Genomic DNA, 26,919 nt, shown 5'->3' with positions numbered 1-26,919 from the left:
GTGGCTTGAGAAAACAGTCAAGGATGGCCCAAAACCTTACAACCATGGACCTGTGTGGGAGACCCAGAAGAAGCTCCTGGCTCCTGGTTATGGATCAGTGCTGCTCATGCTGCTGTGGCCACTTGGGGAGAGAATCAATGGATGGGAAACATTCTTCTCTGTCTTTCCGCGACTTTGTATATCTTATTTGCAATAAAAATAAAATCTAGGGCCCGCGGCGTGACCTAGCAGTCAAAGTCCTTGCCTTGAACACCCCGGGATCCCATATGGGTGCCGGTTCTAGTACCAGCAGCCCCACTTCCCATCCAGCTCCCTGCTCGTGGCCTGGGAAAGCAGGAGAGGATGGCCCAAAGCTTTGGGACACTGCACCTGCGTGGGAGATCCGGAAGAGGTTCCTGTGCCTGGCATCGGATCGGCGTGTACCGGCCCATTGTGGCTCACTTGGGGAGTGAAACATCAGATGGAAGATCTTCCTCTCTGTCTCTCCTCCTCTCTGTATATCTGACTTTCCAATAACAATAAAATCTTTTTAAAAAGTAAAAATAAATAAAATCTAGGGCCCTGTGCAGTGGTCTAGTGGCTAAAGACCTCACCTTGAAGGCAACAGGATACAATATAGGCACAGGTTCTAATCCCGGAAGCCCCACTTCCCATCCAGCTCCCTGCTTGTGGCCTAAGAAAGCAGTTGAGGATGGCCCAAAACCTTAGGATCCTGGACCTGTGTGGGAGACCCAAAAGTGCTCCAGGCTCACGGTTTCAGATCGACACAGCTCAGGCCATTGCGGCCACCTGAGGAGTAAATGAGCAGAAAGAAGTTATTTCTGTCTCTCCAAATATATATATATATATATATATATATATATATATATATATATATATATATATATGACTTTACAATAAAAATAAATAATAAATAAATCTTTAAAATAAAAAAATAAAAAATAAATAAAAAATAAAAAATAAAAAAATCTAAAAAAGAAAGATAAAAGATAGATTTATGTATATAAAAGTAGAAAAGGAACACATTAAAACTGCTTTCACAAAAGTATAGTGATCAGAGCTATTTGGACCAGGTGGGTTCTGCCATTGCTTGTGATTTGACAATCCCCTGTGGATGCCACTCCAAGTCCTGGTTGCTTCATTTCTGATCCAGGTCCCTGCTAATGCATGTTGGAATTCAGAGGATGTCCCAAGGGCTTGAGTCTGCGTGCTGATGTGGGGGAACTGGAAGAATTCACTGACTCCTGGTTTCAACCTGGTCCTGCTTTAGCCATTGCAGTCACTTGGAGAGGGATAAAGCCAGTTGAGGTCTTGCATTCTAACTCTCTCTCTTTCTCTATAACTCTGCCTTTCCTATTGACAAAATTGATCTTTACTGGAAAGAAAAAAAGAAATACAATGGATCACTAGAGATTACCAACAGTAATTATAACCAAATAAGTTGTTCATCATTTCTGGATACTTAGTATTAGCCTACCAAAGTGAATCAGAAAGACACTAAAAACCTGACAAAATTAACAGTAAGTAACAATGAATCAGAAATAAAATGCCTTCAGCCAAAGGTCAACAGCAGGTGTTTCCATTACTAAATTCTACCAAATTAACACCAAATTTTCTAGAATTATTGTAAACCATTGAAAGGGAAAAAAACAGTTCCAAATTTATCCTGGGCCTAACAATATTTAGATTCCAAAACTAGACTGAATCAACAGCGGGTAACTTAACTTACATCTGACTGTGTTTCAACTTGACAAACACAATGTAATTGCTCCGTCAAAATGCAATCTCCATTGTAGCGTGATTAGACTTCGGTGTATTTATTTCTTAATGTTCTTTATAAAATAACTTCATACCCTGCAAGTCTAGTTTTAAAAAAAATCATAAACCGAGATAATCAAGATGGCAGAATTCTTTGAGGACATGTTTAAACGGACGGAAGATCATTTAATCAGGGTGAAGCAGAGAGGACATATTTCAGGAAATAGGAAAGGACAGAACAACAGCAGAGGGGTACCTGGAGACTGACAGACACAGGACAGCAGCAGACACAATGTTGTGATGTTGCAGTGACTGATACTCCAGCAGCATGGCGATCTGAACTCCACCAGCAGCCGGAACTCCACCAGCAACCAGGTGGGAAGGGACTTTCATTGGGAGCTCGGGAGGTGAACCCAAAGACCTGTCAGTCCTGCTGGTCCGATTGATTTGAGCAGAAGCAGAGACAGGGCAGCAGATTTCAGACAAAGATGGACTTACAACAAAACTGTTTACTATATCTTGACAATAGGATTCTGGACTCTCTGCAATTGTCCATGCCCGCAATAATGGACATATGACTGAGTATGAAGAACTAAATGTTAGTAAGAGGAACTAGGTGGGGGGGAGGGGTTTGGGGAGGGTATAAGGGAATATGCTGCAGTATCATAAAATGAGAGCAATATTAATAAAATGTAAAAAAATTTTAAAAAATCATAAACCAGTAAAATTTCCTCACATAATACACATAAAGTGAATTCAACAGCACCATTCAATGCACACATGATAATCAAAGCGTATCTAGCCTGAGGATGTAGAAAATAGGGCAACAAATGCAAATCAACACACCAAATGCTTCACACAAGCAGGATGAAGAATAACATTATTAAAAATATCTTTCTGGAAACATGCAGTAAAATGCTACATTTATTTTACAATTATGTACATAGATAAGTTGAGCAAACCTACAAATATTCAAATATACATCAACTGAGGTATATTGATATATTTCTTCCAAGATCCGCAATCAAATAAGAATGCCAACTTTTCACTGTTGTTTAATATTTTCCCAAAGAAAGTAAATAAGGAAATAAAATGCACCGAAATTGGAATCAAAAGACTCACCTTTATTTGCTTTTGAATTCTTTTTCCCTGATTTTGTTGATAATTAAACCTAATGAACACCAAGACTGTATTCAGCCACTAAAAATAAAATATTGTTATTCACTGTAAAAGAAATGAAACTGGATAGGATAAAATCAGGAAAATGTACAAATAGATCTAGCATGTTATATATATATATATAAAAGTCAAAAACTCCCAGCTGTACTTTGAGTCGTGATTATTACAGACTGAGAAGAGTGAGGCCTGGGGAAAGGAAGGAGGTAGAACAGGGAGCAAAGAAAGTGAGACAGAAGGAACAAGATCCAGTGTCCCATCCCAGTGTGTGGTGACTACAGTTTACAATAGGATAAGCTTATGCAGAAAACTAGATGGAGCACCCTGTTTTCTGTAAAAGCAAAGATACATGTAAAGCCTGGGCACCTGGTTTACTCAGCTTAGGCTGTATATGTACACAAACACTGCACTGTATCTTGCAATAGTATTGAAGTGCTTCGTAATCAAAATCATGTAGAAGTTTTAGAAATCAGATTAATCCAGGCTCAGCGATGTGACCGAGTGGCTAAAGTCCTCGTCTTGCACACCCCAGGACCCCATATGGGCATCAGTTCGAATCCCAGCAGCTCCACTTCCCATCCAGCTCCCTGCTTGTGGCCTGGGAAAGCAGTCGAGGACGGCCCAAAGCTTTGGGACCCTGCACCCGCATGGGAGACCCAGAAGTTTCCTGGTTCCTGGTTCCCAGCTTCGGATCGGCACACACCAGCCGTTGTGGCTCACTTGGGGAGTGAATCTTCGGATGGAGGATCTTCCTTCCTCTGTGTTTCCTCCTCTCTGTATATCTGACTTTGTAATAAAATAAATAAATCTTAAAAAAAAAAAAGAAATCAGAATCATCCCTTCACAGTAACAATATCTAAAAAATTTAAACTGTCCTGATCTACACAGTATAAAACACATTTAATGCTTTTTAAATTATTTATTCTATTTTTGTTTTGTACAGTATTTATTCATTTTCACTGGAAATTCATATTTACAGAGAGGAGACCAGAGAGAAAGACTTCCCATCCACTGGTTCACTGCCCACGTGGCCACAACAGCCAGAGTTGAGCTGACCTGAAGCCAGGAGCCAAGAGCTTCTGCTGGGTCTCTCATGCACATGCAGGGTCTCAAGACTTTGGGCTGTCCTCTACTGTTATCCAGGTCACAAGCAGAGAGCTGGATAGTAATTGGAGCAGCCAGGACAAGAACTTGTGCCCTGACACATGCAAGATTAGGACTGTAGCAACTAGGCTATCATGCTAGGTTCTTTTCTTTTCCCAGGATTTTATATAATCTTAATTAAATTTTTTTTATCTTTCATTATTATCATTTTATGATAAATTTCCATAGTCCCTGGGATTTTCCTTACTCCCACCTTTTTGATTATTTAAAAACAATTCACTTATTTGCTTAAATGTGAAAAATACACAGCAAGAGAAAAGATGGACAGACTGAGATCTTCCCTCCATTTGTTTACTCCCCATGTGGCCACAAGAGGCAGCAAGGTCCAGGACAAAACCAGGAGCCTCAACTCCATTCTGATCCTCCACAGGCATGCAGGTGTCCAAAGAACTGGGTCATTTTATTCTATCTTCCAAGCACACTAGCAGGGAACCACATCAGAAAGTGAACATCACACTACAACTGATGTCTCTCACATGATTTTCAACAAATAATAGAAAAATTAATCAAAAAGTACAATGTGATTTTTGAATGTTGGGTCACTGAAAGTGTTTGACACCAAATGACGGTACAAACATTCACATTCTCCATTCTGATGCCTTTTAACATATGAATCTTTATTCAAAAGGATACTACTAAAGGGCCCTGCACCCGCGTGGGAGACCCAGAAGAGGTTCCAGGTTTCCGGCATCGGATCGGCACGTACCGGCCCGTTGTGGCTCACTTGGGGAGTGAAACATCGGATGGAAGATCTTCCTCTCTGTCTCTATAAAATCTTTAAAAAAAAAAAAGGATACTACTAAAAATGAACAAGATTGTTGCTCTTGATATTAAGTAAAAAGAATGACAAAAATTACACACAGCATAGGAGAAAACAGTTGAGACCATTCCTGAACTTCTCAAGAAATTGGGAGTATACCTGAAATTCTACAGAAATGAGACAGTGTTATTTACAATTGGGTTTAGATTATTTATAAATATACTTTACCGACTCTATGGAAATACCCAAAAATTCAGGAGATCATCCTTGATATCTTCATAGAGGACAGAATATGCACCATCTAAAATATTCAGTTAAAATGAGGAGATGTGGGCATCTAGTAGAGTGGATGAGAAACTGCTTAAGAGTCGCTCACCCTACCCTGGACTTCCTGTGTTTGTGTTATGGCTCCACAACAAATTCCATCTTGTTGCTAGCACACTCTCTGGATGCAAGCAAGAAATTTCTCAAGTATGTGAGTCTTTGCACCTGCTAAAATGGACACAGACTTAGTTCCTGGTTCCTGTTTTTGCCTCAACTTTGTCACAATCTTGCAGGAATTTAAGGAGTTAACCAGGAGATGGTAGATCACTCTCCATAAATTTTATCAATGAAATGTACTAATAAGATTTTTTAAAATCAGAAGACAAAAAGAAATAATTTAAAAACAAGAATTGGCATGGATGTTTGGTGCAGTGTTTCACACACAGTTTTCAGGACCACATGCTTCTTCCCAGTGATTCTAAATAGAGCAGCACATTCTTTAAAGGAAATTCTCATAGAACAGCAAGGGAATAAAATGGCTGTAATAAAATGAATAAATCTTTAAAAAATAAATAAATAAATAAATAAATAAATAAATAAATAAATAAATAAATAAAAGAAGTTATGTAGAGGACCCAGAGCAGTATCCTAGCTGTTAAAATCCACTCCTTGCAGCGGTCAGGATATCATGTAGATGCCAGTACTAATACTGGTGACCCGGCTTCCCATTCAACTCCCTGCCTATGGCCTGAGAAAGCAGCACACAACAGCCCAAAGCGCTGGGACCCTGCACCCACATGGGAGACTAAGAACCAGATTCTGGGTTCCTGGCTTGGATCAGTGCAGCTCAGACCTTTGCAGTCACTTGGGGATTGAATCAGTGAACAGAAGGTCTTCCTCTCTGTCTTTCCTCGTCTCTGCATATCTGCTTTCCAGTAAAAATAAAATTAAACTTAAAAGACTCTTGTCCCAGATATTGAACACAAATAATATTAGCTTTTTATTAAACCAGTCAAATATATTCACATTTTTTTACCCTTTCTGCCACCAGAATAGGACCACTGCAAATATTCACTGAAATAACTTATGAAACCAGTCACAAATACACTCACAAACTGTTAAGTGTTCTAGGCCACCAACACTTCACCTTCACAAAGATTCTTTCTAGGTACAAGTTATCCTCTGACTAAAGCAACTTGTGGATGCAAAATGAAACTGCTGTGTATCCCAAGCTCACTACCCTAGGATTTACCTGGGCCTTTGCCAAGCTTTTACTCCCTAGGTAGCCAAGGCTGAGAGAACCCAGAGTGCATCAATCATTTCTCTAGATGACATTAATATGTCACCAAGGAATGGAGTTCTGAATTAGCAAAGCTCCTAGGGGCTTAGCTATATTAAATAGAAATGGAAAACAACAGATGCCCTCAAGTTTAAGGGCATCAGCTGCCACTCTGAATGGAAACCCCCAATCTACTGCTCTCTTTCAGGGGAAATGAGTGAACCAGAGGATAAGTTAGTCATGTTTTTTGTTACAGAGTATTTTGAAATTCAGAAAAGCAAAAAGTGTATAGCGAGGACCATGTAAAAGTTTCAATAGAGGATCACAAGTTGAAGATAAATACGTCAGGTTTTACACACTGGTACCCAAGCCACTGTCTGCTGCCTCCCAGCCTGGGCAGTAGCTGCACACTGCATTTGCACAGAACTGAAACCCAGGCATTCTGATGGAGACACAGGAGTCCCAATGTCATCTTAACCACTGTCACACACACCCACACAGGGCAGTGAGGCCTTCCTGTGCTGTGTCAGGTGGGCATTCACTGCTTTTCTCCCATGCCTATTGTTCACAGCAAACAGTGCTTCTAAACAACTAATGATTACTTCATGAGATAGAAAAAAAAAAAGACAACTTACTGAATTGTATCTTGGAGGAAACTGTGACTCCTGCTGTGAATTTTCAGGGCAGAGAGCAGAACTTGGCATTGAGGCAAGAGTTGTGGACATTCACAGATTTAGTCCCTGCCTAATGTTTTTGCTGAACCTGACTTATTTCCTCTACAATTCAGGGGAAATTTAATCCCAATCATGAGACTTAAGGGAATGGGTGACAACATACCAGAAGCCATCAGGATAAATCAGTAGTGCTGCCTTAACAGCTCCTTTGGCAGGTTCTTCTAGAGAAGCTCCTTGGCCTGAGTCCCCGTGCACTCCCTTGGCTTGTCTACAAGGTCGCTGTGCCACCCCAGGCCTCTGCCAAGCACAACGCCAGCACCACATGCTGCCCCTCAACCTTGCAGCAAAACTCGGAGGGAAACAAGGCTGTGTGTTCTAACTGCTGGAGTCTGTGCTGCTCTGGTGTCAGCAACAAGAAAACTGCCCCAGACAATTAGGAGAAGCTTCACTGAGGACTCAGCTGGGGGCTGGAGATACTGTTGTTCAACTCAAGACCTTTAACCAATAAAAAGGAAATCCTGCCCAACATGAAGGTCGAACTGTCCTGGGCACTCCCCCCTCCTCACTGCACAATGGATTCAAATGGGAGGCCTAGTGTTCAAGGTCAGTGTTGCAGAGTGAGGACCCCAAGGTCCTCCTGGCCCCCGCCCGCCCGCCCCGGGGCTTCAGGAGATGCTCTCACACACTCACCCTTCCCAGCTTCTGATGAGTCGGGGGTCCTGCAGAGGCTCCTGCAGGGAGGGAGGTCACAGGGCAGCACTGGCTCAGCCACCTGCGCCTCTCCACCAGCACAACCAGCAATGCGGCTATGGCGGCGCCCCTCAACAACCGCCTGCCTGCTGCCACAGGGCTTCCCAGGCGCGCGTGATTGGACCGTCCCCACAGACCATGAGCACGTCAGAAAATGCGCAGCCAATCAGAAGCACAAGGGGTAAAGGGGCAGTGAGGTAGGATTCTGGAGGGAGGGGGAGTGAGGGGCGGGGCTTCACCTCAGGCTGGAAGGGGCCTCCTCTCTTGCAGCTTGAGCCTTCCAACAGCAGGGGCCGCTGTCGCCTCTCACATCAGTCCACCGTCTTTATAGTGCTTTTTGACGTTAGGTAATACGATTTTTAATATGCATAACTGAAAATTCAGTATAAATTAACCTTTTAATCTCACTTCTCTGACGATCATTTCCTTTTCCATATATTTTTAAATTTTCATATTGCTCCGCATTGTTTCTTAATAGTACATAGTAACTTGATTGTATATCTTGATCGCATACCTAGAAATCTTGCTTTATTCTCTCATCAGTTTATGTTTGGTTTGCATAGAAGACCCAGTAGTACACATTGATAATTCTGCCACTATGCTACAATATATTAATCAATAAATTGTTACAGTAATATATTGATAATCTTGCCACTATGGTACAATTTCCTATCTGTGTTTAAATTCCTGATTATATATTCACAACAATACTTAAGAGACCAAGTGAGAAGGCTTGTCAAAATTTAATCTAAAGAAAGGCTTTCAAGTGTTGTATGTGGTAAACATTGTATTTGTATTTCCTGTTTATGAAATACATGTATTTCCGTGACTTGGTTTCCACAATTTGTGACTTTTGGCTTCTGCTTTAAAATATCTTACTCATAAATATTTCAGAAAATTCTGTTCTAATCTAATGAAAGCTTACATGTTTTATGAAGGATGATGCTGTTCATATTCCTGAAATTGATTATTTACATGGTGTTTGTTTTTTAATGACTTGTACTAATTTTTTATAAGATTCATTTATTTTTCTGTAGCACCCAACAATAAGAAGGAGAATGAGTGAGGGCTGGTCAGGAAAGGCCACTGTTCCTGCCAGGACAGGAGGTAGACTAAGTAGGGCTGGGCCATGGACCCACTGGTGTGCATGAGATCTGCCAGGGAGGGGTTCTGATGCAGGAGCTTGGGGAACGCCTCTGTAGGAACACAGTCCCTACAGGTAAGCACAAAAACTAAGACAGGAAGCAAACCAGACCAGGCCAGGTTAGGATACCCACTGGCATGCATTTGGCTTGGGTCAAGGGTTGAGCCAGGCTGTCAGATCTGAGAACCAGAATCGTGTGTGGGACATGCTGGTTAGGGCTGCAATATCAGCTAGTTCACATTAAGGCTGATAGTAGGGAACTGGTTGGGCTGGCCTAGTCTGTATTCCCCGCAGCATGAGCTGGAACTGGGGATGAGTCAGGCCTGGTCAGACTAAAACATCTACTGACTAATTCCAAGGTGAGGTGGGCCATTACAGTCTAGGCCACAGTGCTCAACCAGCACATGTGAGCCCCAGGCGGGTGAGGAGAAGAGTGAGCCCTGTAGGAGGACTGAGAGAGGCTCCCATGCTGGACCACTCCTCCCACTGGTGAGCCTAAGAGCTGGGATGGTGGCAGACCAGACAAGGCAGGGCTACAACACCTATTTGCCTCATGTGAGCTGAATCAGTGGAAAGCCAGGCTGGGCGGACTGTACGTAGTGGTGTATGCATAAGCTGGAGTGGGTGTGGGTTGGCTGGGCTTAACCCCAGTACGAACTGGCAAATTCTGTCAAGTTTAATTGCAGAAACACCTGGAGAGTACAAGACCCAAAAGTGGGAGTGGGTCCAGTAGGGAAACAGTGGGCACTTCCTTCTTGGGTTGCCACTCCCAGTGGGGAGCATGAGAACCAGGACTGGGGCAGGCATGGCTAGGCAGAGTGGCACCTGCAAGCACTGGATAGTGGTTACTGGATAGTGGCACTGAAGTGGATAGTGGGGCTCTTTGAAATCAACTAGCCTTAGGTGCCCATTGACATATACAAGAGCTGAATGGGATGGGGGACAGACTGAATCAGTCTGCTGCACATACCAGCAAGCATGGGAACAGGACAGGGGGCAGGCCTGGTGGGGGTTATTGTGGGTCTGTCTGACTAGGCTGCAGCTGCTGTTGGTTTACATGAAGGCCGAGTGTGAGCTGGGCAGGACAGGGCTGTGCTGCAACACCCATTGATTTCAATAGAAACCAGGGCTGGAGACAGAACTGACCCAGCAATTGCAACCACCAGTGTGTGTATTTGTGGATTTGGGTGACAGATTCTGCCAGACCTGTATGAGCAAGCACACACAGGAACAGGTCTGGGATTACCCCAAATGAGGTTTCTTTGTGGATCCCCTCCCCTCAACAACTCAATGAATGGATTCAGAACTCCAATCACAGAGAGAATTAGAGGTTCTATGGTCTGACGTGGAGTTCAAATACATATGTCTGTATTTCTTACCCTCTGTTCAGTGCTTGGGTGGGAAAATAAAGAGGTTAATTCTAAGATGCTTTTTATTTCTAATTGTGTAGTATCAAGAGTTTCAGGAGAGGTAAGGCCTAGCAGTGATGGAATGTGGGCAGAGAAGCCAGGGAAAAGTGAATGTGTGCAGTGTTGTAAGTGTGCCCAGATTACTTGTTGCATGTCTCTTAGGATAACTTATGTTGCTGGGGAAGCTGGGACATAGATCTTCAGTTTAATGGATAGACTTCAGAGTAATGACCTTTTGTTCCTCTGAGGGTTTTTGATTGACTGCATTGCTGTATGGATTTGTGATTTGTTCTTTCTAGTAGGCCCTGTTATCACCAATCTCAGTTAATAAAGACTGCTAAATAAACCCTAGACGTGTCTGGAGTGATCTCGCTCAAATCCCACAACAAACATAATAGCTAGCCTCTTGTGCCCTATGAACAATGTTTGTGTATGATTAAATTTAACTGAAAAAAAATGCTAATTTTGGGCCCGGTGGTGTGGCCTAGCGGCTAAAGTCCTCAACTTGAATGCACTGGGATCCCAAATGGGTGCCAGTTCTAATCTCAGCAGCTCCACTTCCCATCGAGCTCCCTGCTTGTGGTCTAAGAAAGCAGTAGAGGATGGCCCAATACTTTGGGATCCTGCACCGCTGTGGGAGACCTGGAGGAAGCTCCTGGCTCTAGATTGGCACAGCACCGACGGCTGCGCTCACTTGTGCAGTGAATCTTTGCAGGAAATATTATCCTCTCTATGTCTCCTCCTCTTTGTGTATCTGACTTTGTAATAAAAATTTTAAACATTTTTAAATATATTTATTTTATTTTTATTGTTGTCAGATGTACAGAAAAAAGAGACAGAGAAAAAGCTGTTCCTTATTAACTCACTCTCCAATTGGGCACATTGCACAGAGCTGTGCCCATCTGAAGCCAAGAGTCTGTAGCCTCTTGCAAATCTCCCACATGGTTGCAGGGTCCCAAGGCTTTGGGCCATCTTCAACTGCTTTCCCAGGCCACAAGCAGTGAGCTGGATGGAAAGCAGGGCTGCCAGGGTTAGGACAGGAGCCCATATGGGATCCCAGCATGAGCAAGGCAAGGACTTTAGCCACTAGCCAACTGCACTGGACCCTAATATAACTCTTAATGTAATCTGTGAAAAATGTGTCAGGGATAGAAGAAATTGGATGCATACACCACTACATACAGTCAGCCCAGCCTGGCATTCCACTGATCCAGCTCACCTGAAGCAAACAGGTGTTGGACAATTATAATTTCTCCCAACTTAGTATGTAATGAGTTCATTTGGAAATCCCAATTTGAATTACCTGAGTTTTAGAACTTAGAAGTGAAAAACAAAAAATTGTCAGGCTTCAACCTTTGTTCTAGTGAACATTTGACCTGGACACTTTAGTTTAACTTGATATGTTTAAGTCATAAATTTTGAAATAATTGAACTCAATTAACTCAGTGGAACACATGAAGTTATATTTGCTGCATAAAATTGCAATCTGCCAATTACAAGATATGCACAGAAACAGTGAAGGCATTAGCATGTGGCATTACAATATAAACCCATCACAGGACAGATGAATGTAAGTCAACTTTAAAGTGTCCCTGGATGGCCTGGTGCAAAGGTCTAGTGGCTAAAGTCCTTACCTTGAATTTATCAGGGTCCCATATGGACGCCAGTTCTAACCCCAACAGCCCTTCTTCCCATCCATCTCCCTGTTTGTGGCCTGGGAAACCAGTCAAGGACAGCCCAAAGCCGTGGGATCCTGTACCCATGTGGGAGACCTGGAGGAAGATTCTGGCTCCTGGCTTCGGATTGGCTCAGCACCAGCCATTGCAACCACTTGGGGAGTGAATCATCAGATGGAAGATCTTCCTCTCTGTCTCTCCTCCTCTCTGTAGAACTGACTTTGCAATAAAAACAAGTAAATAAAAAAGTGTCCATGCAGTTACATTTTTGTCCAGCATTACAATTGTGATTTATGAAAAAAATTTTTTTGAAAAACTTACAGAATTGTAAATCATTATCTAAAATCATTTGACTTTTGAAAATGCTACAATAGTTTTGCATACGAGTGTTAGATTAAAAAAAATATATACTTTCCCCATCATTGTAAACCTTAAGAGTCTAGGGAAGGCATTCTGCCAAACATAAAGCACAGCATGAAAAACATTTCAAGATTTATCTTCATCATTGCATAGATTGCAAAAGATTTAAACTAGCTGTTAGTTATAATAATCCAGCAGTTTGTGATATTCTAGTTACGACTTTACAGAATTTTGCACTTTAGGGCAGAGGCAAGTGATTAACTTGTTGTATAGTTCTACCAAGCCATGTATTGATGATTGGTGTATGGAAGAAACTTAAGTAAATGAGAAGAGAAATCCCTAATGATTTAGTAAATGAGGAGAACATGAACACGCCTCAGAGCAATGAGGCCTAGCAAAAACTGAAGAGGGGAATGGAAAACATGCCCTGTTGAGAGCCTGGTCAGTGGTACAGGCTGAGCCGGGACAGGCTAACTAACTTTTACCTAGATGTACAAAGCTTCTGGATTCGTCTTTTTCTGTCACCTGAGCTAATCTGGAATTCCTGAGAGGCCCTTATGGTGACTGTAAGAGAGGTAAGGGGTCCAAAACTAGAGCTAAGTACAGAGAAATCTGCTTTCCTTTACCCATAGGGAAACTTAATCTTCCCTTCCACTATGAGAACCACCCAGGACTTGGTGCTGATCTGAGGTGTCACCAAAGCCTGTTGAGAGCCTTGAACCTGCAGAGATTCCTGAGCTGCATCTGTCCATGTGGGAGATCCAATAGGAAATGGCTGACCCCGAAGTTCTTGGCCTTTGAGGACAGTCAAATCTCCAAGGACCTCCTTAGCAAGTGGGACATGGTGCTGGGAATACTTTCTGACAATTCTTGGCAAAGTGTCCACTGCTTCTGCAGTGAGAAGAACTTGGGAGGCTTCCAGAGGTCTCACCGGGACCAGGAGTATACACCTCTCTTATCCTCCTGCTCTGCCACGGGATCCCCTCCTGATTTCTGTGATAAAAAACAAACAAGCAAATGAACAACAAAACAAAAACATGATGGTCACCTTTCAGAGGTTTCACAGGGTGCTCTCAGGTCCCATTGCAAAGAATCTGTCATCCCTACATCACTTGTTCTTCTCCACACAGTTAGGATCTAATGAAATATACTTAAAGTCTTCACCAAACATTTTAGTAAGGTGAGGGATTTTTCTATGTCCCCAATCTATCAGGGATTTATTCAAATCCAAATGAAAAGATTTATCTTACTAACCTTCATTTTTAGCATTTTTATCTATAAGTCAGTTAAAACAGACCACATAGCTAACATTTTTACCTACTAGTCAATTAAAGATATCAAATAGCTTGTCACATAGACATGGAGATGTATACCAGGTAGCACACATTACAAAACAATACAGTATTTGTAACAGCTTCCTAAAAATCTGTTAAGTATTTTAAACTTACCAGTTATTTACTATTACACCTTGCTCTTAGTAACCTGAGTTAACGATACTTTCTGTTGGAATCTGTAGCTTACTGTTTAACTTTCAACTTTATCACCAATGAATGCATTAGGTCTGTTGGAACCTAGAGAATGAAGCACCCATGATTAGAACTATATGAAACAGACATCTACATTTCACACAGCACTGTGAAACTCACAGTAGGACTTTACACACACTTGTACTCTTTAGGCCTCTAGGCCATTCTCATTAAGATAACAATTGTCACAAATAATGCAACCAGATCATTAGACCATTGTGAGGTTTGGACATTTGTACTACTAGCAGCTTGCTATATTCTGAATTTTTTTTTAAAGATTTACTTTATTTTCATTACAAAGTCAGATATACAAGAGGAGGAGAGACAGAAAGATTTTACATCTCATGATTCACTCCCCCCAAGTGAGCACAACAGCCGGTGCTATGTCAAACCGAACCCAGGAGCCAGGAACTTCTTCTACGTCTCCCACATGGGTGCAGGGTCCCAAGGCTTTGGGCCATCCTCTACTGCTTTCCCAGGCCACAAGCAGGGAGCTGGAGGGGAAGTGGAGCTGCCAGGATTAGAACCAGTTCCCATATAGGATCTTGGCGCTTTCAAGTCAAGGACTTTAGCCGCTAGGCCATGGCATCAGCCCCACATTAACCTCTCATTATTATATCCTAAGGTTGTACTACTTAACATCTTGACAGTATCTCTTAATATGATCCAAAGAGCCTAATCAGTGGTCATCCCCATAAAATTAGGAATAAATCCTTTGACATTCCCAGCAGGCCTCCTTGGGAATACCAAAGTCCACAAATTTCAAACTTCTGAGCTTTTAAATGACTTCCATAGATGCCAAAAAGGCTTAAAATATCTGGTTGGAATAGGCACAATATTAATGAATTGATTATTGACACAGTGATTGCTCAAATAATCCCAACCCAATGGAAGACTGAGAAAGCAAACATTATCTTACTAGAATAAAAACTATACATGTGGCTTGTCACCAAGCCAAACCGACAAAAACACTTGGAAGAGAGCTGTCACATTGGTTCATCCTAAACCTTGAAGCAACTTAAGAGTCAGAAATGAAACTTACTGGAGCTAGCTAGCTAGAACATTTTAGTCACCAATAGAAAGAAAGTCACTTAAAAGGAAATGTTTAAAAACTTGGCTTTGACAAAGGATCGGTTTCTAATTCCATGTACCAAAGACAAATATTTAGAAAATGCTTTATGCAGGAGGGAACGGTGCGGTGAGAGGGGAAGCGGAAAAAAAAAAAAATAAAAAATAAATAAAAAAATAAAATGCTTTATGCAATATGATCAATTATACCACACATCGTTTAAGAATTTGCTATTTCCTAGTGTTGACATGGTAGGCTAGTGTTTAAAGTCCTTGCCTCATACCTGCTGGGATCCCACCTGGGTGCTGGTTCTAATCCCGGCAGCCCCACTTTCCATCCAGCTCTCTGCTTCTGGCCTGGGAAATCAGTAGAGGATGGCTCAAAGCCTTAGAACCCTATGCCCTTATGGAAGATTAGGAAGAGGCTCTGCGCTCCTGACTTCAGATTGGCTCAGATCTAGCCATTGCAACCACTTGGGGAGTAAATCAATGGGCAGAAGATCTTCCTCTCTGTCTCTCCTCCTCCTCTCTATATATCTGACTTTGCAATAAAAATAAATAAAAATCTTTAGAATTTTTTTAAAGAAAAAAAATAGAAAGGGTTGTTTTCCTGTGGGATAAAATATCTTACAAATAATGCTTTTTACAAATAGGAACATGAATAATTCACAACACAAGAAGAATACAAGTAATCCCACAACTTGAAATAACTTTACAATTAGAAGACATCTTGACCAATAAACATAGGCACCAGTGTACACTAGCCATTTTGAAACTTTTCGAAACAAAGACCTTTGTCCCATGCAAATATTCACTCACTTTAATAGAACACACAAATTCACATGCAGAATTTGCTCCACTTTATAGCACAGCTCTAGGTATACACAGTGACATTAGGGCAACAAATTCGACATAATTTTATAACCTCACAATGTACTATGCATGATCTAAATTATTCCAAATGACAATCATACCATCCAAGTTGAGTCTCATTCTTTGAGAGTTCCAGAGATCCTGTCAGAAGTCCCAAAGTCAGGATGCTTGTTTCATGGCCTGGCTCACTGGTCTATTGGCTAAAGTCCTTGCCTTGAAAGTGCTAGGTTCCCATATGGGTATCGGTTCTAATCCTGGCAGTCCTGCTTCCCATCCAGCTCCCAGCTTGTGGCCTGGGAAGGTTGTGGAGAATGGCCCAAAGCTTTGGGACCCTGCACCTGTGTGGGAGACCTGGAAGAGCTCCTGGCTCCTGGCTCCGGATTGGCTAAGCACCGGCTATTGCGGTCATTTGAGGACTGAATCATCAGACAGAAGGTCTCCCTCTCTGTCTCTCCTCCTTTCTGTATATCTGATTTTGCAATAAAAATAAATAAATCTTTAAAAAAAAGATACTTGGTTCAGAAATTTGAAGAATTCAGAGGTCCACCAAAATTGATCAAAATAATATACACTTGATTGGGCATGTTCACAGACACTATAGGCCAGATCTGATCAGAGTTAAAATAACATTAGAAACCAATAGAAAGCTAATTTCTAAACCAAACAACATAAAGTGCAGAAAGCCTTGAAAGATGCATGAAAGCTCATTACTGAAATCAGTTACAATAGCATGGAAAAGCCTTGATTCAGCACATGAACCCATCATTTATAACAGTGAGATAACATCCTGAGAAAAAAGCATAGAATTGCATACTCCTATAGTTGAGGGGCAGAGTAACCTGCAGCGCAGGGGGAAAAAAAAGTTCCCAGGCTAGGAAGGGTTAATAAATTCAAGCCTCTACCCAGCTGGTTTGCTGCTAATTCTCTCCATTCTTTATTTTACAAGCATTCCAGGCTGTAGAAAAAGGAAGTCTGGCACTTTCTCTTTAAACTGGTGCTCAGAAGAATCCCAGTGTCTTAGGTAACACCCCAAGTCTTGTTCAGCAACCCCCCATCTTCCTGCCCATGCTAGTTCTGGGGCTCAGGCCTGGTCAAGACTATCCTAGCTTTGTACTGAGACATACTCATCAGAATAGCATGTGCCAGGAGTGGCCATCAGAGAAGGCGGTGCTTGTCGACTGACTTGGTAAGCACTGGCTATGGTACAGGGTGGCATGTCTGATTCAATGTTGCTTCCAGAGAATGACAACATAGAGGATTCAGAGGCACCGGAAGAGAAGAGCTGGGGGCTGGACAGACATAGGGTCAGGCACCTGGCTGCAGGGCAGCCCTGCTACTGGTTCTGAGCCTTAATCCACCTGTGGTGGATGATCACTTCCTGAGTGACTGAGGATTCTTCCAAAAGTACTTTCTGAATCTAAGTTGCGGTAGGACCTCACGAGTAATGACATGGCATGACTCAACACTATGGAATCCCATGGAACAGGTTAGCTGCGCTGACAGAGGCCTGTGAGAATCTGTTGGGAAGTTTCCAGGAAGGAGGAGGGGGAGGGCCTCCTCGCCCAGAGTGCACTGTTGCTTCCAGTGACTCCTTGGATGTGCCTTCCTTTCCTGCCTTCCCGATAAGCATCTGCACTCTTGTTGATAGATTAGCCAAGAACAAAGCTCTACCCCAGATCAGAATAGCTTGGTTAACTTTCCTGGAACTTTCTGCACATATGAATAATGTATTTAATTCACTAAGCAATTAAGTCTTGTGACAATATTCTGAGTTTGAACTATTTCAGTTAATCCGAGAGATTTAGCTTCAGTTTAAGCTAATGGAATTAAGTCAGAATGATAACTAATGTTTCACAGAAGTTTAACCTGTTTGAACTAAGTTTCAATAGCTGCTCTGCTGCTCATAAGAGCACTGTGCTCCTCCGTTAGATCATGCCCCACCCCAGGCACCCACAACATTGATTCCAGCAGTAGGGGGTCTAGTGTTAGGGTCTGAAATCACCCCTCTGTTGGATAGCAAAGAACCAGACATGGATGCAATCAGCAAGCAGAGTTTATTGAGCTGACTAGCCAGGGTCAAGCTCCTCACATGGACACGCAGGACCAGCGGATGAAGCAAGACCCCGAGCCAGGGGCAAGCCAGATTCTTATAGGCTAGTTTGGCTGTTACAGCAAAGCCAGCGCCTGTGAAAAACATTCCAATCATCTTAAAGCAAATATGAAACACTCCAATCAAATACAGGCAAGGCTAAAGGCCCACAAAATGCCTCAAGTCCCTATTCATCATGGCAAGACAAAACTATTCTAAACTAAGGGGTTACAGATGCAAAGCATTAAGTAACATATCTGTGAAAGAAGATCTGTGAAGATCGCATTTGGTCAAGCCTGTTGGGACTTCTGTGCCCCTCCTGGATCTTGTTTCCCAATTCTTCCTCTAGATTAGGGAAATTTTCCTTTATTATTTCATTAAACACATTTGCAAACTCAGCTTCTCTTTTTGCACCTTCTGGGACTCCCATAACTTTTACATATGACCTCTTAATAGTGTCTTTCAATTCTTGAATGCTTTTTTTGGCCTGATCCAGCTCTAATTCCAGCTTTTTGTTTGCTTCCCCCTAGTGACAGGAATTATCTTCCAATTCTGAGATTCTATCTTCAGCTTGCTTCATTCTATTTAAGAAACTCTCCACTGTACTCTTAATTTGCTCTACTGTGTTCCTAATTTCTGATATACCAGTCTTGATTTGCTTTGTTGCTTCCTTAAATTCTTTGAACTCTTGCATGAGCTTCTCATTGTTGATCAGAAGCTTTAAAATGAGTCTTACGGATTCTGCGTGCCCCATTTTCTCAATGTCTTCTTTAGTTAACTCTGAGGTTGGCATAGGGTTTTGCTCCTTTGCAGGGGAGTTTTCAGTAATATACCATGTGCCTTTGACTCTTCTTTTGCTCTTGATCATTGTAGTTCTGGTTAGTGGAGTCTTCTCCTTGGGTCAGGTTTCTAAGCTGTGTCTCCCACAGGGCTACAATGCGATTTTAATTATTGCAGTTGGTACACAACTTTTTGCTTGCAGCCTCTTGTGCCACAACCTCCAGTGAGTTCCAGGTCTGGGTTGTTATGTCAGATTTCCACCGTGGTCTCCACAACTCCAGCTCTTGGCTCACCACTCTCCACCTCCTGTGATACCTTGCTAAGGCTGAACTGTTGTATCTGCAACCTTTCTCCCACTTCCAGTTGGAGCAGGTCCCAGGATTAGAGAGACACCAGGTGTCCTATATAATTAGGTTGTTGGTGGCCCATATCTTGCTGGAACCTGTTGGACTTTATGTCTGGGTGCCAGACGGACATATTTTGGCTGGTATAATGCCACAGTCAGTATTATTTTCCTGCGGGACCAGTACAATCACAGACGTCAGCCAGTTCTCATGAGATCAGCACATGCACAGTTCACTATTGTCCCCTGCAGTCCCAAAGCTATTGCCACAGTGCCCAAAATGGTGCCTGATGTAAAACCACTAAGGTTCTTGATTTGCTGTCCATCAAATCCAAGGGCTATACCAGACCTGCCCTGGGTGGAACCTGTAGAAGGCCACGTGTTTGCAGTTCACTGAGACAGAAATGAGCTAACTCCCAACTCAGTCCTTTCCCTTGCCCTTTCCCCCTTACGCAAAATGGTGCCCAATTCAGCTCTAGCGGGCTGACTGGGCTATGGAATCCACTCTGTTCCCACACTGCCCGTCTAAGATCTGCTGCTCTGTCTCTGCTCCTTGTCAAATCAAATGGACCAGCAGAACTGACAGTTCTTTGGGTTTACCACCCAATCTCCCAGTGAAAGTCCATTCCCACCTGGTTGCTGGTGGAGTTCTGGCTGTTGTGGAGTTCAGATTGCTGTGCTGGAGTATCAGTCTCTGCAACACCACACTGCTGTACCTGCTGCTTTCCTGTGTCTGTCAGTCTCCAGGTACCACTCTGCTGTTGGTCTGTCCACTCCTATTTCCCGAAAAATGTCCTCTCTGCTTCATCCTGATTAATGTTTTTCCATCTGTATAAACGTGTCCTTATCCTATTCTGCCATCTTGATACGCTGATCCAGTTTTCTAATCTATTGAACATGATTGATGTTTTTAAAAAGGACCCACTCCTCTGTTTTCTCTCAATTCCTGTAAATCCCATCCTTCCACCATATTCCACATATTCCTAAAATGTAATTACAAAAATCAAAGGATGCTAGGATGCTGTCAGAGACTGGGAATATTTTAAACAGAAACTTCAAAAAAATCAATAAATCTCACTGTTGCAGGAAGCTCTCTGAGGAGTGTCCTACTGAGGACCTGAGCCAGGCGCTGATAGGCAACAATAGCAAAGAGTTTACAGCTGGGGGCTCACATGAGCAATATGGTGGGAAGCAGGTAGATGTGTAGAACTTTATTCTGTAGTTTAAGTAAGGTACTGTTTACATGACACATTTTTAAAAGATTTATTTTTTATTGCAAAGTCAGATATACAGAGAAGAGGAGAGATAGGAAGATCTTCCATTGATGATTCACTCCCCAAGTGAGCGCAATGGCCAGTGCTATGCTGATCTGGAGCCAGGATCCTGGAAACTCCTCTAGGTCTCGGACATGGGTAGAGGATCCCAAAGCATTGGCTCATCCTCGACTTTCCAAGGCAACAAGAAGGAAGCTGGATGGGAATTGGGGCTGCTGGGATTAGAACCAGCACCCATATGGGATCCCAGCGTGTTCAAGGTGCGTACTTTAGCCGCTAGGCCATGCTGCCGTGTCCTACATGACATATTTTGAAAAATAAAAGTTGCCTCTCTTGCTGTTGGTGCTCATCATTGTTGGTCTTAATAGGGCCTAGACACTAAACATTAAGTAGTAGAAGTGCTCAAGGTTGTCGCACATGAGATGCAAGTCAATGGACTTCACCTTTCCCTCAACACCAGTCATGGGACCCATTCTTCAATATTTTTTTTTTCTTTGAAAAGCAGAATTAGTGAGAAAAACAAAATTAGGAAATATCTTCTGTCCACTGGTTCATAACCCCAATGATTGGATTGCAGTAGCTGAGCTGCTGTGAAGCCAGAAGCCAAGAGCAAAACAATGGAGGATTGGCTAGGATCCCAGACTGCTTACCTACTATGTAACAATGCTGATCCTGGTGCTCACTCTTACAGTTGAAAGACTTCAGGCACAGCCTGGCATCTAGTAGCTCATACAATGGCAAGAAACTTACTGCGAGAAGCCATGATACATGAATTCAGTGTGAATCTGAGCAGTAGTGGTGGCAGCTGACACATAAACTCCATCTGAAAGAGGAACTTCAAGAGTCTGATGTCAGACAATTCTTTGGTCTCTAAGATATGCCTCCTGGAGTCTTGGGTGTTTTTTTTTTAATTTTTATTTTTTTTCTATTCATTTATTCATTAATTACATTGTATTACATGACACAATTTCATAGGTATTGGGATTCTCCCCCCTTCACCCCAAACCCCTCCCCCATGGTGAGTTCCTTCACCTTGATGCATAACCACAGCTCAAGTTCCATTGGGATTCCCTAATTACAAGCTCACACCATACAGAGTCCAGCATCCCACTTGTCCAGTCAAGTTCAATGGCCTCTTACGGAGGCCCTCTCAGGTTTGAGTGCAGAGCCAGCAGAGCGTCACCTCGATCAATTAGAAGCTCCATAATATCATCAGCAACAATCCAGGTACGATGAGACTGGTGCAGAGTCCACTGATTGACATAGTCCATCTTAGAGTTTCCCCTTGTCCAGTTTTTCGCTTCAAACTTATAGCTGAGGTGGTTGATTGATCTACTCCATCTTCTATCTTTTCTTGGTTAATGTTTTGATTCCTCCATTTTGTTCAGGGGAATCCCCAAAGAAACTTTGAGGTGTTCCCAGTCCAGACTCCTACATGCACTACTAGTAAGCACAGTACCTGCCACAGTCCATCACTCCGATCAGCTAGTGGTTGTAATCCCTGGGTTGGTTCTATTCTGAGTCCCGACCTCCATTGGAACCAATGAGTATTGCAGCTCTTCCCGGCTCTGCCCATCACACACTCGTCCCTCACCTAAACCAGTGGGAGGTGTGCTGGTTGGGTGCTGCATTCCCTATTGGCACAGGCCATTTCACCTTGGCATTTGGTGTTTTGTACTGTTTTTATCGCAAGCAAACCTGGCCAGGCCCCCACACAGTTCCAGCACGCAGATTTGCCAGTGGATGACGTGAACCGACTCAGCCTGGTCTGCCCCCAACCCAAGCCAAATGTAGGCCAGTGGGCCACTTTCCAAAGCCTCTTCTGGGTTGTTTACCTCCATGATTCCTGAGTTTATTTCTAGGGTCAGTGTCCTGCCAGAGGAACTGTTCAGATTCCTCCATCAGACCCCTTCCTGGTGTCAGGTTTCACCCATACCAGCAGGTCCTTTGGCCAGCACCGCTCTTCAACCCATTCTGGTTCCTGCTGTTGAGAGTTTCAGCCCAGTCACGGCTCGTCCATACCCACATATAGCTCATACATGGCTCAGTTGGGGTTGAAACCTAGCCGAGCCCGTCCCACATCTACCCTGGTCCTCCAGAGCACCAAACTGTGTTGCGGTCTAACCCAGCATGGTGCGTCAAGTCTGAATCCATGTTTGTGCCAAGGGAGTACAACTGTGACCCGACCAGAACTCAACCCCCTTCCAGTTCCTGCGCCCCTACTGATAACTTCCACCCAGCCAAGGCCTCCCCCAAGCTCCCCAACCAGGCCTGTTCCCAGCCAGGGTTAAGTATGCCAGAGGTTGCTCTGGGTCAGCCCAGCACGCCCCATAGACAGTCATGCCTCCTGCATAGACTCCACAGGCCCTTCTAAACCATCCAGTCAGGTCAGAGTTTGCACAGGGATTGGTCCACACATACCTGGCACATTCTAGCCCCGAGTATGGTTCTCAAATGCCAGACAATGTCATAGTCTTGCCTTCTGTGACCCCTCTGCTGATCCCTCCTTCTTGGGTATTTTTTGGCCAGCAGTTTCCGAGACTCCTGAGGGCCATGACAATGGTGTTACTTGGCTGCAGAACCACCAGACAAACTGGTGAGGGATGCCCATTTATTGGAAAGATCATACAAACAAATATACAGTGGAAGGGGAAAGCAGAAGGCTGGTTTTGATAGTACTCCTACCCTACACTGTTATTATAACTGGCCAGTAGGCATGCTTATCTCTCTGGACACTCTAATCAAGTCACCAGTTACATTCTGTAAGCAGGGTTGATAGCTTAGTATTTTAGACGATGTGCAGGTAGACCAAGATAAGCTAGCACCTAGGCTGAAAGCTATGCCATTGGGCATGGTCATTATGTGTCCCTGGTAAACAGGATGAGGATTGCATTTAACTTCTCAGAGTTGCTTATCAGGGAAATTCTAGCACAGTTTCGCAGGGACAGAGAAATTGGGACAAGACACAGCCTACTACTCTGGATGTATGCCCAAGATGGAGCCTCTGTTAGCTGAGACCACTGCCAGGGCTTTGCCTTGGAGACACAATGTGCCGTGTGCCTATGGCGTACTGCATGGGATAAGCAGGCAGAGATGCAGGAGCGATCTCGCATACTTATTATTCAAGGAGAGATAGTGGCCAAATAAGATCCAAGTTTGGCCAGATATAACAAGAAAATCTTCCCTCAGGACAAAATTCATCCTTCAAATCTGGGTGTTTATTATTACAACTGCCACATGCATCATTCGATATCAGTGGTTCCAAAATAACTCTGTAACAGGACGAGAAATTTTGAGATTCTAAAAAAGATAAATGTGTAAATGACAAAGATGGCATGTGAAACAAATGTTACATACTGAGCATTTGTTATCAACATTAAATCTTAAAACAGCATTTACATTTACCACCACACAACAAAGGAAGGTCACGTACAAATTGCATCTTTATTATTTTAGCAACAAATATCCTCTCTTCTGAAATGATACTCCTCATGTTTATTATTTCAAAGTATGTTTCCACATCCATTGCCCTTTTACAATGTTTTGTATTTGCACTTTTGCAAATGGTTGTTTTTTTCATTCACTTTGCAAGCTTCGGCAGACCATGACAGGTTTATGGTGGCTAGTCTTTCGGTTGACATGCTTTTGTAGTTCCAAGGTCTGTGACTCTGCTAACAATTGACTCAGAAAAATGATTTTTCAGTGAATGCTGTATGTTTGCTCATTTCTGTAAATATGCTACTTATTGAAGCATGCATGCTTTTCACTGTCCTGAAAATGTTTGTGTATGATTTTTAACGCACATGTAATACATTCGTGCTTATCCCATATGAATTCAGATGTTTAATAAAACTTGACTACTTGCAACAGGATTTTCAACACTCACTAAATTCATGAGGTTTATTTTTCCTGTATGGATTTTCTGATGTCGAATAAAACCTGTCTGTTAAGTAAAGACTTTAAGATACACACTACATTCTTAAGGTTTCTCCCCTGTGTAGACCCTCTGATGCGTGTTTAGGTGTGACTTACAAGTAAAAGCTTTTCCGCACTTACTACATTCATAAGGTTTTCCCCCAGTGTGGACTCTTTGATTTCTAATGAGATGTGGCTTATCAGAAAAGCCTTTTCCACACTCACTACATTCATTTGGTTTCTCCCCAGTGTGGATTCTCTGATGTCTAAAGAGCTGTGGCTTATAAGGAAAGCCTTTCCCACACTCACTACATTCATAAGGTTTTTCCCCAGTGTGGATTCTCTGATGTGTGATCATGCTTGACCTATCAGAGAAGGCTTTTCCACACTCACTACATTCATAAGGTTTTTCCCCAGTGTGGATTCTCTGATGAGTAATGAGGTGTGACCTACGAATAAAAGCTTTTCCACACTCACTACATTCATAAGGTTTTTCCCCTGTGTGGATTCTCTGATGAGTAATGAAGTTTGAGTTATGAGTAAAATCTTTTCCACACTCATTACATTCATAAGGTTTTTCCCCAGTGTGGACCCTCTGATGTCTAATGAAGCATGACTTACGTATATAAGCTTTTCTGCGCTCATTACATTCATAAGGTGTTTCCCCAGTGTGGACTCTGATGTCTAATGAGGTGTGACTTACAAGTAAAAGCTTTTTCGCACTCACTACATTCGTAAGGTTTTTCCCCAGTGTGGATTCTCTGATGAGTAATGAGGTGTGGCTTATAAGGAAAGCCTTTCCCACACTCACTACACTCATAAGGTTTTTCCCCAGTGTGGATTCTCTGATGTATGATCATGCTTGACTTATGAATAAAAGCTTTCCCACACTCACTACATTCATAAGGTTTTTCCCCTGTGTGGGTTCTTTGATGAGTAATGAAGTTTGACTTACGAGTAAAAGCTTTTCCACAATCACTACATTCGTAAGGTTTTTCCCCAGTGTGGATTCTCTGATGGATAATGAGCAGTGACTTATGAAGAAAAGCTTTTCCACATTCACTACATTCATAAGACTTTTCACCTGTGTGAATTCTCTGATGTGATCTAAATCTTGACTTATCAGAAAAAGATTTTCCACACTCAATACATTCATAAGGTTTTTCCCCAGTGTGCATTCTGTGATGTGCCTTTATGTTTGACTTAGTAGAAAAACCTTTTCCCCACTCCCTGAATTCATAAGTTTCCTCCCCTGTGTGGACCCTCTCATGTATGATTAGGCTTGACTTAGGAGGAAATTCTTTTCCACACTCACTACATTCATAAGAATTTTTTCTTGTGTGGATTTTCTGATGCCCAATGAGAGATAATTGCTGGTGAAAGGCTTTTCCACGCTCAGTGCATTCATACAGATTCTCTGCACTTCGAAAGATCTGATCACTAATGAGTTCTGACTTCTGCTCCATGTTTGCTTTACATTCATTGGACACATACAAATATTCTCCTCTGTCAGTTCTCTGCTTGGTGGTAAGGCAAGATTTATAGTAGCCAACATGAATTGCTTCTCCCACACTGACAGGTTGCTGATTGCACTGGTCTCTGGGATAAACTTGCTCACACATAAGGACTATCTTTTTCCTGCTGAAAGTTTTCACATTTCCATTGTGTTCAAAGGACTGCGGACAAATCTGGATCTTGTCAAACTGTCTGAGATTTTCCCCACTCTCGAGGTTGTTCTCGGGGACATTAGAGGCATGCTTCTTTTCAAATGGTATTTCATTAGGCTTTCTGTGGGAAAAGCAAATTTAAAATAAACTATGATATCATTTTCTTTGCATTCGAAAGGCACCAGATATTTGAGCCACTTGTGAGGAGTTGCTTTCCCCCTCACCACTTCCAAGCTCAACTGGTCAATTAACAGTAAAACTTTGGTCTACAACTGCTATTTTTTTTTTTTTTTTTGTATCTTAGAAGGTTTATTCCAGCTGGGCAGAAACAGGGCAGAGGGGAAGGCAAGGGGAAGAGGAGAAGAATACAACTGCTTTTCATTATCTTTTTCTATACTGCGTTAAAGGAAAGAATCACCAAGCTTTCCTGGTAATATTTGGTTCAGTCAACAATATGGGAATTGAAAAAGAATTTTGGCTGTCATACAAGAGCTATGAGGCTGAACTTAGCAAAGAGAAGACTCCACAAATTTCATACTAAACCTCTGGAAATGACGCTTGGCACCTCATGTCTCTGCACAAACAGGAACACAACCACACACTCACATAATCCACAGCCTCTGCCAGGCTCCAGCCAAACCTCCACATGGATTGTACTTGGATAGGTTTCAACACACAGCAACATGAAGTGGAACTGGGGGAGACTGGACTGAGCCAGGCTGCAATACTTGCTGGTGGAAAATGAGTGGAGGCAAGCCATGGCAGTCAGAAGGATGTTGGTGCTGGACACATGATCTCTGAGTGCAGGAGATCCAGTGGGGCTCTGGTAGCTTTGTCTGGGTCCTTGCGCACAGCTGTGTGATGAGCCCAGTTTATAAGCCCCGGTGGCTGTATGGGTGGCTTTTTGTGTTGCTTGGCCAGGGTCCTTGACTGGCCAGTGCAATGGATCCTGGGTTTGTGAGTCCTGGGA

The 26,919-nt window shown here is 42.8% G+C and overlaps 1 protein-coding gene across 1 annotated transcript in view; it reads right to left on the bottom strand.

Annotated features, from left to right (window-relative positions):
• The window catches only part of LOC131482524 (zinc finger protein 585A-like), a gene marked incomplete at its 3' end in the record, with an annotated part of 58,582 nt that extends 32,834 nt beyond the window's left edge, over positions 1-25,748 (bottom strand). Inside the window, 3 exon segments of the mRNA XM_058676942.1 lie at positions 14,825-14,835; positions 24,371-24,882; positions 25,049-25,748. Of these exon segments, the coding sequence (XP_058532925.1) occupies positions 14,825-14,835; positions 24,371-24,882; positions 25,049-25,748 (1,223 nt within the window).
• Between the last annotated feature and the right edge of the window lie 1,171 nt (positions 25,749-26,919).

The sequence above is a fragment of the Ochotona princeps genome, chromosome 18 (assembly GCF_030435755.1).
Source record: "Ochotona princeps isolate mOchPri1 chromosome 18, mOchPri1.hap1, whole genome shotgun sequence".
Classification (NCBI taxonomy): Eukaryota; Metazoa; Chordata; class Mammalia; order Lagomorpha; family Ochotonidae; genus Ochotona; species Ochotona princeps.
The sequence above is the reverse complement of the archived record's forward strand: the minus strand, read 5'-3'. Positions and strand labels throughout refer to the sequence as shown.